General features: G+C 41.2%; 1 protein-coding gene across 4 annotated transcripts in view; it reads right to left on the bottom strand.

Moving 5' to 3' along the window:
• Window positions 1-20,013, bottom strand: part of myo3b (myosin IIIB) — a 516,799-nt gene that overhangs the window by 463,966 nt on the left and 32,820 nt on the right. For all 4 annotated transcript variants that reach the window (XM_048598929.1, XM_048598928.1, XM_048598930.1 and 1 more), the window contains exons 2-3: window positions 14,547-14,727; window positions 11,519-11,653 (exon numbers count right to left, since the gene is read on the bottom strand). In XM_048598929.1, the coding sequence (XP_048454886.1) occupies window positions 11,519-11,653; window positions 14,547-14,693 (282 nt within the window). In that variant the 5' untranslated portion in view covers window positions 14,694-14,727. The remainder of the gene's footprint in view (window positions 1-11,518; window positions 11,654-14,546; window positions 14,728-20,013) is intronic.

Genomic DNA, 20,013 nt, shown 5'->3' with positions numbered 1-20,013 from the left:
CCCCGAAACGTTAACTCTGTTTTTTCCTTCACAGATGCTGCCAGACCTGCTGAGCTTTTCCAGCAACTTTGTTTTTGTTCCTGATTTACAGCATCCGCAGTTCTTTTGGTTTTTATTGAGAAAACAAGTGTTTTCTTTCAATGACCACACCTTGATGTTCTGAGCATCACGGTAAACTCACAGTACAGATGTGAACATTGTCCATCACACACAGTTTCAGACAGAGGCTTGAATGCAGAATTGCTTAATGACAAAAGAAAAGACTAAATTCTATTTATCTGCTCATTACTAGAAATTACAAGATGCACAGAACATACGGTGATAGAAAATACATGAATTCAGGATGTCAAATACTTCTCTGATGCCAGGGAGAAGCATTTCACAGAGAAGTTACGGACCACGCTGAAGGGATGAAGGTAAACAGCCAGTGGTTGCAGTCCATATTCATACATAAAGGTAGTTAGTATGAGCCATGTGTCCCGCAGATAGATTTTAAAGGAGCTAAGAAAGAAACTAGCAAGCAGGACCTCCAAAGGGAGTACTCTCTGGAATAACTACTAGTGCCATACATAAATGAGTATAGAAATAGGCAGATAAAGCACATAAATGCTTGGCTGTGGAGATAGTGCAGGAGGGAGTGTGTTGAATTCCTGGGACTTTGAGACTAGTTCCAGGCTAATGGGGCCTGTACACACTGCACGGGAAGAGAACCGGAAACAACATCCTGCAAAGTGCTTCTGGAGTGATTTTAAATTAACTTGGCAGGGGATGAGAACTGTGAGGTAGCATTAGAGGAAGCAAACACGACATAAAACAAACATTAGGTGGGGTAGATATCACAAGTAAGAAATAGTAAGGTATTAGGTGGAACTGAAAAATGAGAGAATGAAATAAGCCCTAAGTTATATTTCCCTGCATATACTGAGGGCAATAAATAAGGTTGGTGAGCTACAAGTTTGATAGCCACCTGGGAATGATGCTGTGGTGATAACAGATTTGACTGAAAAGAGGGCAGGTAGTAAATATTCACAGATAGAAGGTGTTTAAGAAATATAGGGAAAAAGGTGGTGATTTAGAATAACATTATTGTGCTGGAGAGCCAGAATGTCCTAGAAGTAGTAAGCGATGATCTGTTTTGTTGGAGCTACGCAACGACTCAAATACATTACTGATTTTATTCTATAGGCCATTGACTAATCAGAAAGATTGGGCCAAAGCCATTCTGCAAAACGTGAAATCACACGACACCAGGTTATTGTCCAACAGGTTTATTTGAAAATACAAGCTTTCAGGGCCTCAGTCCTTCTTCAGGTGTTAGTGAGACAACGGATGAATGGACACTATGCAACAATCGACAGTCAAGAATGTTACCTCCAAGTGGGGGAGCACTTTAGCAGTGAAGGACATTCAGTCTCGGATCTTCAGGTAAACGTCGTCCAAGGCGGACTTCGGGATACACAACGAGGCAGAGTCACCGAGCAGAGACTAATAGCCAAGTTCGGTACATGTGAGGATGGCCTGAACCGGGATCTTGGGTTCATGTCGCACTACAGGTGACCCACCACACCACACAAGCGCGCACACACAGATGCACTCACACACGCACTCGCACTCAGACGCACATGCACTCACACTCTCACACACGCACACTCACACATTCTCTCGCACTCGCACTCTCACACACGCACTCACACTCACTCACACTCACGCACTCACACGCACTCACGCGCTCTCTCACACACACTCGCACTCTCGCACTCACACTCACAAACACAAACACACATGCACATTCACACACACCTTCGGCCCAAACTGATCAATGCTGACTATTGTGCCCACCCAGCTAGTTCCAATTGCCAGTATTTAGTCCATATCCCTCTAAACCCTTCCCATCCATGTACCTATCCAAATGTGATTTAAATGTTGCTATTGTACCTGTCTCAACCACTTTCTCTGACAGCCCATTCCATACATGTACTACTGACTGCGTGAACATAGAACATAGAACAGTACAGCACAGTACAGACCCTTCAGCCCATAATGTTGTGCCAACCTATTATCTTACTCTAAAGACCAAACTACCCTGCATACCCGACATTTTACTATCCTCCATGTGCCTATCCAAGAGTCGCTTACATGTCCCTAATGTATCTGACTCCACTACCACCGCTGGCAGTGCATTCCATGCACCCACCACACTCTGTGTAAAGAACCTCCCTCTGACATCTCCCCTATACCTTCCTCCAATCACCCCAAATTATGTCCCCTCATAATAGTTATTTCCGCCCCCTGGGAAAAAGTCTCTGGCTATCCACTCTACCTATGCCTCTCATCATCTTGTACACCTCTATCAAGTCACCTTTCATCCTTCTTCACTCCAATGAGGAAAGCCCTAGCTCCCTCAACCTTTCCACATAAGACCTGCCCTCCAGTCCAGGCAGCATCCTGGTAAATCCCCTCTGCACCCTCTCTAAAGCTTTCACATGCTTCCTATAATGAGGCGACCAAAACTGAACACAATATTCCAAGTGTGGTCTAACCAGGCTTTTACAGAGCTGCAGCATAAACTCACAGCTCTTAAACTTAATTCCCCTGTCAATGAAAGCCAACACACCATACGCCTTCTTAACAACCCTATCAACTTGGATAGCAACTTTGAGGGATCTATGGACGTGGACCTTCTGTTCCTTCACACTGCCAAGAATCCTACCATTAACCCTGTATTCTGCATTCAAATTTGACCTTCCAAAATGAATCACTTCACATTTTTCTGGGTTGAATTCCATCTGCCACTTCTTTGCCCAGCTCTGCATCCTGTCGCTGTCCCGTTGCAACCTACAACAGCCTTCCACACTGTCCACAATTCCACCAACCTTCGTGTCATCGGCAAACTTACTAACCCACCCTTCCACTTCCTCATCCAAGTCATTTCTGAAGATCACAAAGAGCAGAGGTCCCAGAACAGATCCCTGCAGAACACCACTGGTCACCGAGCTCCAGGCTGAATACTTTCCATCCACTACCACCCTCTGTCTTCTATTGGACAGCCAATTCTGTATCCAGGCAACCAAATTTCCCTGGATCCCATGCCTCCTAACTTTCTGAATGAGCCTACCATAGGGAACCTTATCAAATGCCTTGCTAAAATCCATATACACCACACCCACTGCTCTACCTTCATCAATGTGTTTTGTCACATCCTCAAAGAATTCAATAAGGTTTGTGAGGCATGACCTGCCCCTCACAAAGCCATGCTGACTATTTCTAATCAAACTGTGCTTTTGCAAATAATCATAAATACCATCTCTCAGAATCGTCTCCAATAATTTGCCCACCTCAGAAGTAAGGGTGGCACGGTGGCTCAGTGGTTAGCACTGCTGCCTCACAGTGCCAGGGACTCGGGTTCAATTCCACCCTCGGGCAACTGTGTGCAGTTTGCACATTCTCCCCGTGTCAGCGTGGGTTTCCTCCGGGTGCTCCGGTTTCTTCCCACAGTCCAAAGGTGTGCAGGTTAGGTGGATTGGCCATGCTAAATTGCCTGTAGTGTTCAGGGATGTGTAGATTAGGTGGTTTATAGGGGAATGGGTCTGGGTGGGATGCTCCTTGGATTGGTGTGGACTTGTTGGACCAAAGGGCCTGTTTCCACACTATAGGGATTCTATGAAGACTGACAGGTCTGTAATTCCCAGGATTATCCCTATTCCCTTTCTAGAACCAGAGAATAACATTTGCCACCCTCCAATCATCTGGTACTACTCCAGTGGACAGTGAGGAGGACAGTGAAGAAGTTGCCCCTCAGGTCCTTCTTAAATCTTTGCCCTCTCACTTTAAACCTATGCCCTCTAGTGTTTAATTTCCCATCCCTGGGAAAAAAGACTATATGCATTCACCCTTCATGTTTTTATATACCTCAATAAGGTCATCCCTCATTCTCCTACATTCCAAGGAATAAAGTCCAATCCTGGCCAACCTCTCTTTATAACTCTTTGCACACTTTCCAGGTTAACTATGTCTTTCCTATAATAGGGTGACCAAAACTGTACACAATACTCCAAGTGCAGCCTCAATGCCTCGACCGGTGAAGGCCACTTTCAACAAACTATGTACTTGTGCCCCAGGGTCCCTCTGTTCCACAACACTCCTCATGGCCTTACCATTTACTGTATAAGTCCTACCTTCGTTTGAATTTTCAAAGTGCAACACCTCACACTTATCTGTATTAAATTGCATTTGCCAATCCTCAGGCCACTTCCCCATCTGATCAAGATCCCTCTTTAATTTTTGATAACGTTCCTCGCTATCAATGACACCTCCTAATTTTGAATCATCCGCAAACTTACTAATCATACCTTGTACATTCACATCCAGCTCATTTATTTAAATAACAAATAATAAAGGTCTCAGCACTGACCCCTGTGGCACCCTACTAGTCACAGGCCTTTAGTCTGAGAAACAACCTTCAACCATCATCCCCTGTTTCCTACCATTGAGACAATTTTGAATCCAATTAGCTAGCTCTCCCTGGATCCCATGCGATCTAACCTTCATGACTAGCCTGCCGTGCGGGACCTTGTCAGAGGTCTTACTAAAGTCCATATAGACAACACCCACTGCCCTCCTCTCACCTATCCTCTTGGTTACCTCTTCGAAAAACTCAAAGATTTGTCAGACATGATTTCCCACACACAAAACCATGCTGACTTATCCCTAATCAGACCTTGACTATCCAAATGTTGGTTGATCCTGTCCCTCAGTATCCTCTCCAATAACTTGCCTACCACTGATGTCAGGCTCACTGGCCTGTAGTTCCCTGGCTTGTCTTTGCTACTTTTCTTAAATGATGGAACAACATTAGCCACCCTCCAGTCTTCTGGAACTTCACCAGTGGCTAAAGATGAAGCAAAAATCTCTGTAAGGGCCTCTGCAATTTCTTCCCTAGCCTCCCACAATGTTCGAGGGTGAACTTGATCAGGCCCAGGGGATTAATCCACCTTAATGCGATCTAAGGCTGCAAACACCTCCTCTCTGGTAATAGGTATGCAGTCCAAAACATCCTCATTTGTTTCCCTGATTTCGTTAGCATTCATGATTCTCTCCTCAGTAAACAGTGAGGAGAAATATTCATTAAAAATCTCCCCCATCTCCTGTGGCTCCACACACTGACAGCCATGCTAATCTTTAAGGGGACCTGTTCTGTCCCTAGCCACCCTCTTACACTTAATATATCTAATAGAGCCTCTTGCGATTAACTTTAACCTTATCTGCCAGATTGATTTTATACCCTCTTTTTGCTCCTCTGATTTCTGTCTTAAATGTGCTCCTACACTTTTTATAGTCATCTAGGGATCCACTTGAGCCCGATAGCTTAAACATAACGTATGCCTTCTTCTTTTTCCTTGGCCAGAGCCTCAATTAAACTCGCCAGCTTTTCCCTTCACCCTATCAGGGATATACTGTCCCTGGACTCTTGATATCACACTTTTGCCAATTGTTCCTTTTCCTTCAAACAGACTCACCCAATCGACCTCCACTAGATCCTGCCTAATGGCAGTTTGGCAGTTAACTGCCGGTCATCATTAACCATTGCATTCTCTATGGCAACTGCTCTACCAATCAGATTTTACTTGTCAAGCATACAGTACAAGTGTTGTTTTCTTAATTGCCCTGATGAATGCAAGATAAAAAGCTTGGATAAGATGTGCCTTTTATTTAGCAGCACTCAAGTTCTATACTACTAAATAACTATTACTGGCAAAGATGTACTGAAACAACACATTTTTAAGACATTTACAGAGATGCAAGACCTATAGAGTTGTTATAATTGATAACTTTGATTATCCTAATTAGAACTGATATAGTAACAGTGTAAAAGACAGAGGGGATAATAAATTCTACAGTTTATTCAATGGACCATTCTAGATGTCTACAGGCAGATATTGGTTAATGAAACAGTTAACTCCAGTCAAAAAACTTCCCAACTTTGCAGGCATGCCTTGAAATTTAAAGATCCCCATCTGGAGAGGCAGCTGGAATAGAGTCAGGCCTACCGACCCCGAAAGCTGATCCTCAATGGCCATGAGGGCAGGCAACTTCTGAAGCAAAAACAAAGTTGCTGGAAAAGCTCAGCAGGTCTGGCAGCATCTGTGAAGAAAATAATCAGAGTTAACATTTCGGGTCCAGTGACCCTTCCTCAGAACTGAGAAAATTCTGAAGCAGGCTGGCTAAAAGACTCACTCTGTCCCAGTTGTTTTAGATGTCATCTGGTCTTCCAGCACTCACACTCCACCATGGAGACCACCACCTCCACCAACCCCTTGGTGAGATTACTGCAGTTTTTTAAACTGTCATACAGTAATAGCCCTTGGGGACATATTAACAAAGATCCCAATTGAAACTGCATGACCAGATGGTAATTTATTTTCTACCCTACCCCTACCAATCATAGCAGTTCAACAGAGGATTTGTTTTTCAAAACTCACTTTCTTCCATGATTAAAGAGCTGGGGAATTTAAAATTCTTCAGATCCTGACACATAAACAGATTTACCCTGCCCTTCAAAAGCATTTACATTTAAACCAATTTGTCACGCCCATGTTGTGGCTTATAACCACTCTAGCAGCCCAAATAGCATCTGTGTGATTTCAGTAACAAATTCTCATAGTCAGGTAAGATTCATGTCACTCTGCTTACACAAATAGGATCTGGGAATAATAGGGATAAGGCTTTTACATCTGGGTCCCAAATGCCATTTCTAAAAGTCGCGTGGAGTCTTCCTGACTCATCAAAAATTCAGCTCATATAGAATGCAAATTCCCTGACCTCTGAAAGGTTTGTAGGGATCCCATTCGCAGCCACTTTACAATGAAAACCTCATTAACTGTTATGGCCAAGACTCCCAACTCATATCTGGGAGCAATGACCACTGCACACAGTACCTACGAAGAGGTTATGGCATAATCTGGAATAAGAGGGGTTATGGAGGTTGGACTTGCAGCTACGTCTAGGGTATCAGTGGGTCCAGAAGAGGTGATGCCAACAATGGGCTTGAGGGTGACTGTGAGGCTTGGTTCCCAGGGCCAGAGGAAGATAGTCAAAGGAGGAATATGACCTTACTGGTGAGGAGAGGCCATGTGCCTCCAATCAGCAAAGAGCGCCACAAAAGGAAGACCCCTTTGCACGGCAGCATATTGTAGTTGATAACACAGTGAAAGCTGCCAGGCTACCAATTTGGCTTAGGTCTTCTTCAGCCATGGGTAAAACAGTTGGGGAAGAACACTTAAGTGGCCATTAATTGACTGGTAGCTGTCTCATGCCTCCACTGCCTACCATAAAATGGGAGGCAGATTAGATGTGGGCAAGAATTCATCAGGAAGGCTGTGCATTGTGTTTTCACCAGCTCCACATCTTCAAATACACAGTTTCTGACAGGTTGAGGAGTTGAAGGTGTGGCAATCCAGCCTATGTTGCTGATCCAACAAAGAGAGAGTGAATAGATCTGTTATTGGGATTATGCCACAGTATATGATAAAAGGATGTAATAACAGAGCACTTAGAAATAAATAATAAGATCAAGCAGAGTCAGCGTAGCTCATGAAGGGGAAGTCATGTCTCAAATATATGAGAATTCTTTGAAGAGGTGACAACCAAGAGACATGAACAGGAAGGAGTGGATGGAATATATTTGATAAAATACCAAAAGTTAGGTTACTTAATAAGAACCCATGGTGTGGGAGATATTGTACTAGCACGGACAGAGGAACTGGCTAATTAACAGATGCACAGGATAGAATAAAGGCAGCATTTTCACGATAACAAGCTGCAACTTATAGAGAGTCATAGGGATCTCTGCTGTCTGCACAATTATTTATTTATACTAACGACTTGTATGAGTAAAGTTACTAAAAGCCACACTGTGGATGACAAAAAAAATGGTAAGCTAAGTAGTGAGGATGGCACAAACAATCTGCAGAGGGACAGGTGGATCAAGTTGACAAAGACTTGGCAGATGGAATATGAATGTGGGAAAATGTGAAGTTTGCACTTGGACAGGAAGAACAGAAGAGCTAAATAGTATTTAAATGGAGGGAGACTTCAGAAAGCTGCAGCACAGAGAATTGGAGGTCCTCGTGCATGAACCACAAAAAGCTGGCATCCAAGTTCAACAGGTAATAGGGAAGGTAAATAGAAGATTGACCTTTATTTAATTGGGAACGGAGTACAAAAGTAGGGATATCTTGTTAAAACATTACAAGGCACCAGATCACAGCTGGAATACTATGAACAGTTTTGGTTCCCTTAGCCAGGGGTAAATGTACTAGTATTGGAGGCAGTCCAGAGAAGGTTCACTCAACTGATTCTGGGTATGGAGGATTTTCCTTATGAAGAGAGGTTGAGTAGGTTGGGCCTATATTCGTTAGAGTTTGGAAGAATGAGAGGTGACTTTTTTGAAACGTACAAGATTCTTATGGGACTTGACAGGGTAGATGTGAAAAGGTTGTTTCTCCTTTTGGGACAGTCTAGGGCCAGAGGACATAATCTCAGAATAAGGGGTCCGCATTTGAAACCACGATAAGAAGGAATTTCTTCTCTCAGATGGTAGTGAATCTGTGGCATTCTTTACTGCTGAGGGCTGTTAAGGCTGGGCTATTGAGTGTATTCAATGCAGAGATAAACTAATTTATAATCAATAAGAGAATCAGGGTTTATGGGGATAAGGCAGGAAAATGAAGTTGAGGATTATCAGATCAGCCATGGGTAAAGTGGCCTAGTTCTGCTCCTACTTCATTTGGTCTATAGGTAGCAGGCAAGGTTGATAAGAGTCTGTAGCTGATGTGATTTTTTTTTTATTTCCAAAGATATAATGAAATACCACCACCTGCAAGCTTTCCTCCATTCCACTCATCATCCTGACATGGAAATATATTCACTGTTCCTTCAGTGTCACTGGTCAAATTCTTGGAACACCCTCCCTTACTGTATTGTGGGTCTACCTGCACTAAATGTACTGCACTGACTCAAGGAGGCAGCTCACCACCACCATCTCAAGGGCAAATAGGGATGGGCAATTAATGCTGGCTCAGCCAGCACTCACATCCCACAAATTAATTTTTTGAACAACTTTTTCCACAGTGAGGAACTAAGATCTTGAATGCTTCAGCCTGGTAGATTCAAACAGAAAAGGACAATGAGGAACTTGAGGAGACAGCAAAATTTCAAGACCACAATTAATCCTGAAAATCTAATGAAATATAAAGATAGTTTTTGAACTGATGTTTTAATTGTACTAGAAATGGAGCTGTACCTCAAATGCAGTCTGAAAATTGAAAACAAGCACTGTCCAATGAATCTCTGAAAGCATCGAAATTAGATAGACAAGGATGAAACACACATGGACATGCAATTTTTTTTGGTATCTATGAATAAGAATTTTTATCCTGTATGAAAATTAGTTATTGTGTTAAGAGGGGTACACAGTTTTTCTAACACTAACAGGATGCATCAAAAGCAATACAGTCAAGAGACTGTATCAAAAGCAATACAGTCAGAACCCCTCTATTAAGGGTTAGGAACAAACAGTGTTATCAGGAACTCGGTTGCAGTTCAGTCATAACTGTGCCAATTAGCAGATCAAGCTTCAAACCTAATTGGCCTACTTCAGTTTCCATGTGGAATCCTGTATTATGTTTTTGGTTATATTATTGTATCTTGAGTAAATCTGTATAATTCTTAGTCACTGGGGTAGCAGGCATTAAACTGAGCCCCGCTATTCCCAGAGTTATTCCAAATGTTGAAAGTTTTTCTTTTAAAGTGCATACAATAGCCCAATTTACCTGACGTTCAGATCAGGTTGATAGAAGACAGTAAGATGTAGGAGAAGAATTAGGCTCTTCAACCCATTAAATCAGCTTCGCTATTCAATGAGATCATGGCTGATTTAATAATCCTCAAATCCACTTTCTTGTATTTCTATATAACCCTTGATTCTCTTGCTGATTAAAAAGTTTATTTCAGCCTTGAATGCACTTAACAACCCAGCCTCAACAGCCCTCCACAGCAAAGAATTCTACAGTTTTACTACCCTCAGAGAAAAAAATTCCTCCTTATCAGAGTCTTAAATGTACAACGCCTTATTCTGAGATTCTGGTCCTGGACTCTCCCAAAAGGGGAAAGAACCTTCCCACATTTACCCCGTCAAACTCCTAAGGATCTTCTATGTTTCAATAAAGTTGCTTCTCATTCTTCCTTATTCCAATGGGTACAATCCCAATCTACTCAACCTCTCCTTCTAAGAAAACTCTCCCTATACCTAATGAACCTTCTCTAGACTATCTTCAATGCCAGTATATTTTTCCTTATTTAATAGGACCTAAACTGTTTGCAGTATTCCTAATGTGGTCTGACTAAAGTCAAAAAAAAAAGCACAAACCAGGTTGCTGTACTAACCAAGAATTTTTATTTGTTATAAGTAATTAGACTATAGGTACAGGCAAACAGTGATAAACCACTGGCATATAACACTGCTAACTAAAATTCTAATCCCATTATAAACTCCCCCTAAATACATACAGGCAAAAAGAAGGAAAAATAGATTATTGGAAAAACTGGAAAGTCAGTTATTTGGTCTTTGCTTCCCAGTTCCGCTGTTGAAATGATCTTTCTTAGGACTAGCCAGACACCTTGTTTTTCAGATGCCTTCATTTGGATGCTTCCACTGGTCTGTAAGAACTACAGAGTGGCCAACTCACTTCAAAAGTGTCTTTGGCTTATCAAGTCAGAAGTCACAGCTTGCAGCAACTACCACAGGAAAGGTGACTTGTTTTCTTCAGGCTTAATATGAGTTCTTGACAGCGGCTTCTGGGCTGAGAGAAGATTTGCACACTTACTTTCTCTTTCTCCCAATGTCTCTGTAAATTGTTGCCAGCTCCAAACTGCTCAGCCAGCCCAGAACCAATCACATAATTGTTGATAAGCAAGGTCTCAAGACATTGATAACTGTCACTAATCTGCAGACTGCTCAACTTCTCATTGGCAACAAGAACTACATCAGTACATTGCCTCAGGTCAAGATCTTCTGCAATTTGAATTTCAAATACTGTTTGCTCAATCAATTGTTTACAATGCCTCCCAAGGGTATCAGGTTACTTCCTTTCAAAAAACTGCAGCCACTCTTTCAAACACTCACATATTTTAGTCCCCCGTTTTTAAAAAGACAAAAATGAAAAGATCCTTACAATAAAAAAAAAGAGTGGATTGTTAGTCAGCATACTTTTGGTAGAGGCAAGTGCAATATCTTTGCTATTTGGCTACCATTCCTTTTCCTAATAATGCACACTATAGCTTGATATCAATATTCATAGAGAAATGTTTTAACAATTGTGACATTTTTAAATGATTACATTTAATCTGGCCAATGTTGCCAAAGGTAATTTTTAAATTCATATCTTTACAAGTTTCTTTGGTCGTTTTTTTTATGTAAATAGTCATTTATGAAAGCAATCCTTACTCAATGATTCCTTACCTCAAGAACCAACCAGAGGTGACCACCAGATTTTAAGTCTGTTTTGTAGAACATTCCATAAAATTTAACAACATTTGGATGATTTGATAGTGACTGCAAGATGCTATATTCTGCTTCAATTTCTTCATCAACGGCCTGAGTAAATGGTAAAAACAAATGAATACACAAACAAATTAGGACAATACACACTCAATGAAATCCAGATCTTTGACTATCATATTGCAAGAGCATCTTTGGAATGATAATAAATTTGCTCATATCAATACCAGATTTAGTGATATTGATCACTAAAGATTAAAAAAGAGAGGTAACATTTATTTTTGCCTTTTTACAGAAAAAAGGGGATGTGCTTGCTGATCAATACTAATAGCTGATTTTTTTGGCATAAATTGGATGTTATCAACTTGAGAATTGCATAGAAATTAGTCCTGCTGACTATGCATGCCTTTTGTGCACCATCTATTTTTGATTCACATGAATACAGGAAACCCCCAGATGCGGCAATAGATGTTTTCTTATAACATCAGAATTCAGTTGCTTTGTTATCGCATTCAGCAGAAACGTATTATTTGAGCAATTCTTTCCACAGACTCTGAATAAAATTATTGTGTTGCAGCCACTCACTGTCAACTATAATAATAGTCACACAACAGGTTTCCACATAAATGCTGTAGTTGTATTCTTCAGTGGAATCAGCAGAGCAATATCAAGCAGGTCAGGCTATGACAGATGTTCTGTGTCACCCCATGTGTACAGCTGTAAGACTAAGGGTATAAATTTGATACATTCATAATTGTAAACATTTTATTCCTCTTCCAGATCTGGTGATGTGGTGTCTCCTACGTTCTCTGGGTCCCTCCCCGTTCTCATCTATGTGGAGCCCCAGGCAAAATCTGAAAGCACTGTTAGTTTTCATATGTCCACACTTTTTAAGACAATGTTTAAAACATATCTTTGACAAAGCTTTAGTCATCTGTCCTAATGTCCTTTTATGTGGCTCAATGTGATATTTTGATACTCTCAAGCACCTTGGGACATCCTATGATGTTAAAGCCACTGTGCAAATTGTTGTTGTTGAGATAATACAGGACCAAAGGCTTCAAATCCATTCTTTTTTGTCTATTCAAAATTTCTATTTGGATTGGGAGCACAGTATCTGGGTCATACTACTATAACTATACTTATGCAACAAGTACAAGTGTAGCAATACCATTAACTAAAGTGCGTATATTAGAACAAGGAAACATTGGCAAAATAAATTTCAGTTAAAACAAACAACAATTGACATCTATACAAGATAGTTAACTATTATAACTATTGAAGATAATGAAACATCCCAAGGTGCTTCACAAGAGTACTATAAAACAAGGTATGACACATAACCATACAAGGACATTTTAGGCATGATGACCTAAAGCTTTGAGGTTGGATTTCAGAAATGTCTTAAAGGAGAAAAGTGAGGTAAAGAGACTGAAAACGTATAGTTAGGGTTTTCCAGAGCTTGGGGTTGAAGCAACTGAATGCATGGCCACCAGAGCTGGAGGAATTACAATTGGGAAACTGAAAGAGTCCAGAATTAGAGGAGCAGAGATATTGCAGAGAGATTTGGAGTTGGAGGAGGTTACAGAATTAGGGAGGGACATTGTTTGAAGGCAGGGGTCAAGAGTTTCCCCCACCCCCACCAAGTGCTGTTTTAAGGGCAAAGTTTGGATTTTGGGACACAATGTTTTTGTTTTCAGGGACTTGTTTTTCATTCTCACTACCTAATTTATTACATATAAAAACAGAAATTGTTGGAGATACTCAGCTCCAGTTCTGAAGAAGGGTCACTGGACTTGTAACATTAACTCTGTTTTCTCTCCATAGATGCTGCCAGACTTGCTGAGTTTCTCCAGCAATTCCAGTTTTTATTTCATATATCCTCCATCTGTGTTCTTTGTTCTAATTTCTTGGGTGACACAGTCATGGAATAATAATACCTTTCAAATTTGGGTTGACTTAAAGGATACATGGACCCATAGATGCAGAATTAAAATAATTCATCATATCTTCAAAAATTATCAAGCCTCAATTGTAACTGAAGTCACAACACGAGGAAAATATTAAATTTCTTAGATGTCACAGAATTTAAACCGACATAAGAAAACAGGTTTAAGTTAGCAACAGATATTTTTCCAAATATCTGACATGTTCCATTACTCAAAAAAAAACCTTGCATATATCTTCCACAGACTGGTAAGATCACAGCTAGTTTGTCTTTTGCAAATGTGCAACGCTGGAAGATTTTAATAAGGGAGTTATTATCTGTTTTACTCTATATTGTACTTCAACCTCAAACTTAATTGACAGTGAAAAGCAGCTGCTCCATCACAAACCCCCAACCCCCAATGCAGCTTTTAGCCAGAGATTTCACACTCATTTTCATGAAATTCATTATTTCAGTGATTTCAAGTTTTCCTGGCTCCCAGTTAGTCAAGTATTCCTTTGTTAACAGGTTTGAAACTCCCTCTCTTGTACAGCCTCCCTCTCAAAATACCCTCCTGTTGTTGTTTCCCTCTTACCTCCTTGCAGCTCCCACTGACCCCATCCCCTTGCCTACCCCCACACCCCTCTTGTAACCTCCATCATTTTGCCCCCACCCCTCTTGCAGTTGCCTTCTCCCCTGGCAGATGCCCTCCCACCCTTTTAGCCCTCGGCTCAACAAAAGGAACCCCCAATGACCAACTCAACACCTCCACTTCAAACGGCTCACTGCTCCTCCAAATCAGTGAATGTATCAGCAGTGAAGATGAGAGAGAACCAGCCTGAGATAGAAAAAGTAGCCCCTCTCATATTCTAGCATTCCCTTCCTTTAATTGGTCACCCCTTCGATTGAAATTTCCTGGTGAAGTTAACCCTGTCAAAAGGATAGAGGCAGGTTGGAAAGGAAATATAAAGAGTGCACACTGTTTATTAGATGCGATTCAAAAGCAGAATCTCACAATACCAGAAAGTCACAAACAAGTTTACAAAATTTCTAAATACTAACACTGATGGGATCCAGCACTTTGACAGCAGCTTGACTACCATCTTTCGTATTCAAAACTCTGTAGACTTTTCCATAGGTTCCTTTTCCAATTGTCTGTACTATTGCCCAGATATCTGTGGGATCTGGCAATGTCTCAAGTCCGATCATGTTGGTATTTTGGAAGGAGCCATAAAACAATTTCCTGGAAGAACAAATATAAAGTGTTAATATCTCAGCCTTAAAGCTGTTATCTATTCATATTGCCTTTTTTCCTCTCGACGTGACTCAGAAACAGCTTATCTTTAGAAACAAGGTAAACTTATTAACGTAATTAAAGGCAGAAGAATGTGTAGGTTAGATTTCCCATTTCACCAGCTAGAGTTAGCAAAGAACATATCCCCATAGATGCATGCTGCCTCACACTCATTGGAGTGCTAAATGGCTGGCAGCAAGATTTCTAACTCCCACTCAGGATTGACTGGCAGCTCCACAGTTCCAGCAGTACCACAGAATGATGGCCACTGCTGGAACTACATGCAGTCAATCCTCAAACTTCTCAGGTTTTAAAGATCTATAGCCAAGGAAGAGGTAAATGTAAGGGTTTTGCAGTATGGACAGGAGGGGAGGCCTTGGAGCAAGAGATGGTTAGGGGTTCTTGATGTAAACGCTGGGATATTTTAGGAGGCCCGTGGAGAGATGATGCAGAAAATGTCACCAAACTAGAAAACGGACCACTGAGGAAAATGCAGGATGATCTGCCAGGCTGATACACCAACTTGGCCCATCCAGATGCCACAAGCCTCAAAAATTTAAGGCAGCACGGAGGAGGTAATTAATTCACCCAGACTTCACCCACCCCATTATGATTGAGGAAATGTTAGGGGTGGATGATGGGAAAACTTCAGGGAAATATATAGGCCCCATGCACCTGCAAATCAAATAGCAGGGGCCCTTTAAATTTTATTCCAAGTTTAAAAGATAGCGTTATATTCTACAATTCACCATTATGATTAACAGCTCCCAAAATTCAAGCCTATGAAAGTTATCATGAATATTGCAAATTCAAAAGCAAAATACTGTAGGTGTGTGAAAGCTGAATTGAAAGACTATTTAAAATGATAAAGGGTTCAAAAAGATAAATATAGAGAAACTATTTCTGACAGTGGGGTAATCAAAGGTAAGAACATAGGATATAGAACAGCAGTAGATCAAATGAACCTACTCTACCAAAAATGATCATGTCCAATTAGCTTCAACCCCATTTTCCTGCCCACTCCCCTCACCTCTGTGATTCATTGAGAAACCAAAAATATCTCAGGCTTAAACATATCCAATGAAGCATTTACAGCCATCTGACATTAAAAATTCAATCCAAAACTGAGCTCCGATATGCAGATGATGTGTACACTCAATCAAGCTGAATTCATGGTCAACTCCTTCAACAGCATTTGAGAAAAACACCTAAAAAACCAAAAGTCCTCTTCCAAGCAGCTCCCACATAAAAGCCTAAGAACTAGGAGCAGGAGCAGGCCATTCAGTTCCTTGAGCCGTTACATCATCAGTTGGATCATGGCTATTCTCATCTCAGCCTCAGCTTCACTTTCCTGCCACTTCCCATAACGCTTCAACCCATTACTAATTAAAAATCTGTCTCTGTCCTCAACTTAAATGCCCTGACACCCACTGCACTCTAGGATAGTGAATGTGATGGAATACTTTCCACTTGTCTGGATGGGTGCAGCTCCAACGACTTGCAGGAATCTCAACGTTATCTAGGTCAAAGCAGCCCTTTTGATTGGTACCCCATTGCCACTTTAAATATTCACTACTAACATCGCCAAAACAGAGCAGCAGCATGTATCATCTGCAAGATACACTGCAGAAACACACCAAGACCCTGGTATGTTGTGAGGATACAGAATTCATGGTTTCTCATGATTCACTAGTCACTGGGTTACAGGACAGTAGAAATAATTTCTCCTATCAACATCACCAAGATGAATATGATCGCAGTTCCCAAGGACACAGTGCCTGCAATAAGCTAAACAACTTTCTAACAGGGTAGTAGGAGGTCATGAGAATTTTAGGGACATACGTTAGTCATGCTGGTAGAGAGTACCAGTTGTCATAGAGTGTAACAAAGGGACAAATGGTAATTAAGTAGTATGGATGTATCTGGAAACCTTGGGAAGGTTTCCAAAATTATAATAATTTGCTGCATCCTCAATAATTTGGTCATTATAAAGGGATCAGGCATTCCAAACACAGGATGTTGAGACTAATGTCCCACTCAAGATAAAATAGTCTCTTAAGAGAGTTGGTTCCAGCAACAGAAAATATTGAATAAGCAGGAAGACATGGTTAACATCTTTGAATAGAGTGTCATTCATTGTACCTTGATGATAGCTTTTACTAATTTGTAGAACGACTATAAATGTTGTCTCAGAGACAGTACAATTAAAAACATGAATAGTCATCTAGCACATAACAGGAACCTGCCCTGGAAACTGTTATACTGCAGTCAGACTGATCTGCCAGATGTTTCCCGAGGCAATCTGAAAAGAGCTAAATTGCACAGAACCTCAAGAAATTGGCAACTTTCACAGTCCCAGTTGTTCCAATCCAAAAGCTGCATGAAATAGCAATGGTAGAGCAGGATCCTTTCTGCAGCTGAGCATTAAACTCTAAAATGGTATAACTGGCGTTAATGCAGAATTACACGTCACAATCATCCTAGAACCCACACCTCTGGGGTCATTCTATGCATGCATTATCCTCAGCAAAATCCCAACTGGTATAGTCAGCACCAGAACTTTACGTCTGTGACACAGACACCTGTCTGTGGGCACAATCTCATATCTGGCAGCGAAAAAGCAGGCAATATCAAGTCAAATTTCAAGCCAAGATGTGAAAATGAAACTGCAGAAGAGATGGGCAGTTGGGATGCCTCAAAAGTCCACCATTTTCCTCAGTCGTTGGCAGGGCCTTTAGTAGTGTCCAACCACATTTCTGCCCTCACTCCTTTTGCTCCCTCCCACAACCGATAAGGTCCCCAAGTTCTTACTTTTCACCTCTCCAGCACTTGCATCCAAAGGCTCATAAACTGGCATTTCTGCCACCTCCAGCAGGATGTCACCAGACACATATTCCCCTCCTCATTCTTGTCAGCATTTTGCAGGGATCATTCCCTCTTAAATACCCTAGTCCACTCCTTCTCCACTCCCAATATTTCCCCAGGCCACCCTCCCACGCAATCACAAAAGGTGCAACATTTGCCCCTTTACCATCTTCCTCACTATCCAAGGCTTTGGACACACCTTCTATGTGAAGCAGCAATTCATCTGCATTTCACTCAATCTCCTCTACTGTACTCACTGCTCACATGGTCTCTCCTACACTGGGGAGACAAAATGCAGACTGGGTGACCGCTTTGCTGAACACCTGCATTCTGTCAGCAAAAATGATCCCAAACTTCCAGTTGTTTGACATTCCAACACCACTAACATGCTCCCTTGCCAACATTTCTGTTTGGGCCTGCTGCAGTGTTCCAGTGAGGCTCAGCACAAGCTGGAAGAACAGCATCCTATCTTGCACATGGGGACTCTGCAGCCTTCAGGACTTAATACAGAATTCAATAACTTTACAACCTGAACACCTTCTTCCCTGTCTTTTACCCACCCCACACCCCAGGCTCCATCATAATGTTAGCTGCTTTCAGCACAGCCAACCAATTTTCATCTACTCATTGTCCTCATAATCAACTTTTTTCCTTTCCTCGTTTCGTATCAACCATCTCTTTGTCTGCTTAACCATGTCTCTCTCTCTCTCTCTCACACTGGGGTTCTGACTCCACCCATCTGTTCACTCCTTTTCATCCCCCAACCTGCCATCAGCACATATACCATCTTTCCCTGGCTACTGTGAGTTCTGAAGAAGGATCACTGGTCTTGAAACATGAACTCGGCTTTCTCTCCATAGATGCTGCCAGACCTGCTGAGTTTCGCCAGCAATTTCTGTTTTTGTTGCAGAAGAGGAGGACACAGTTACAATATTGACTTCCCGGTGAAATATTGATGACAGATCTTCAAGAACATATGCAAATAACACGGCAGGATCTATAAACACACACGTACATATCCCTCCCATTAACTAATGATAAGTGATCAAAGTCCATCTGTAATGCAGGTGACTCTGCCTTTTGTTAATTCTTCCAGCATTCCTCCCTGTCTTCCAAACCCCGGAGCATGAGATGAATTCCAAGAAAATGACAAATCTGTAAATTGCTTAAAAGAAAAGTTAGAAAGTGCCACGAGGGGAAAAGAAATAAAATAGATAAGCGTATAAAAAAAGTTTGACAAGCAAACCAATGCATTAATATGAAACAAGAAAAGAAACAGAATAGCCAAAATGAAAATGCATTAATTTAGCCATTCTAAAGCAAGTAAATTTCTAAAATCACAACATAAATTTCTAAATGTGGCAGGATTTACTTATCTGCAAGGGTGTCATCACTTACTACGGAAAAGCTGTATGAAATGAAAGGTAATGATCCCAGTGAGTGTAATTTGGGAATCTGTAATGAATGTTGACTGCAGAGTCACCATGTCTCCAACAGCAGAATTGCCATCTGATTGCCAAAAACTTCCATGCATGACTTCAGGGATGATTAAATATTAGACCTATCCAGGATTTTCCAAACAGCTTCATACAGCTCACGTGCTTGCCAGTGGATTGTACAAAGAATGCCCTTCACCTCTGGAAACATCTAAAAATTAATGGCTCAGTTTTAAAAAACTGATGGGTTTTACCTAAACTACTCATAAACCTACAGCATATAGTAGCCTTTCTAAATCATTCCATCACTGGCAACTTTGTTTAGTTTTTTTTTAAAGAAACACACAACAATAATATTTGGGCAGAAGGAACTAGAATTTGCAGTGTCTACAAACTTATCTCACTCGTGGACTTTTTGTTGATGCTGTGATGGTTGCAATTGTAGTGCAGTAAATAGTCAACCAGCAGTATGGAAACATCACCTTCTCAGTGTCCTGAGTATTCACAGCATTTATCATAGATCTCTGAAATCAGCACTGCATTGAATGTTTACAACAAATGCACAAGGTGATTCAACAAAAACATTACTACGTAGTATACATAGAGCAAAAGTCACACAAATTGTCAGAGATAAAGATTTCAGTCCTCCCCCATTTGGAGTAATTTAAAGGCTTTCAAATATAACATATGGTATTCTATCCAAATTCTATGACTATCTTGTAATGCTTGTGTATGTGTGTCAGTGCCTGGTTGAGGCTTGGTCCACTGAGAAGCAACATCGAATATCAGATTATCTACTGTGGTGACTTTGAAGATGGAGAAAAAGATGCTGACTATATTCATATCACAGAACTGCAAGCCTTTTTGAGGCTCTGGAATGCAGCTTTGGAAGAAAGTATGCATGGTAACGGAGACATGTCTGGAAAAAATGGAC

This window comes from Rhincodon typus, chromosome 7, assembly GCF_021869965.1.
Source record: "Rhincodon typus isolate 14 chromosome 7, sRhiTyp1.1, whole genome shotgun sequence".
In the NCBI taxonomy this organism is placed as follows: domain Eukaryota; kingdom Metazoa; phylum Chordata; class Chondrichthyes; order Orectolobiformes; family Rhincodontidae; genus Rhincodon; species Rhincodon typus.
The sequence above is the reverse complement of the archived record's forward strand: the minus strand, read 5'-3'. Positions and strand labels throughout refer to the sequence as shown.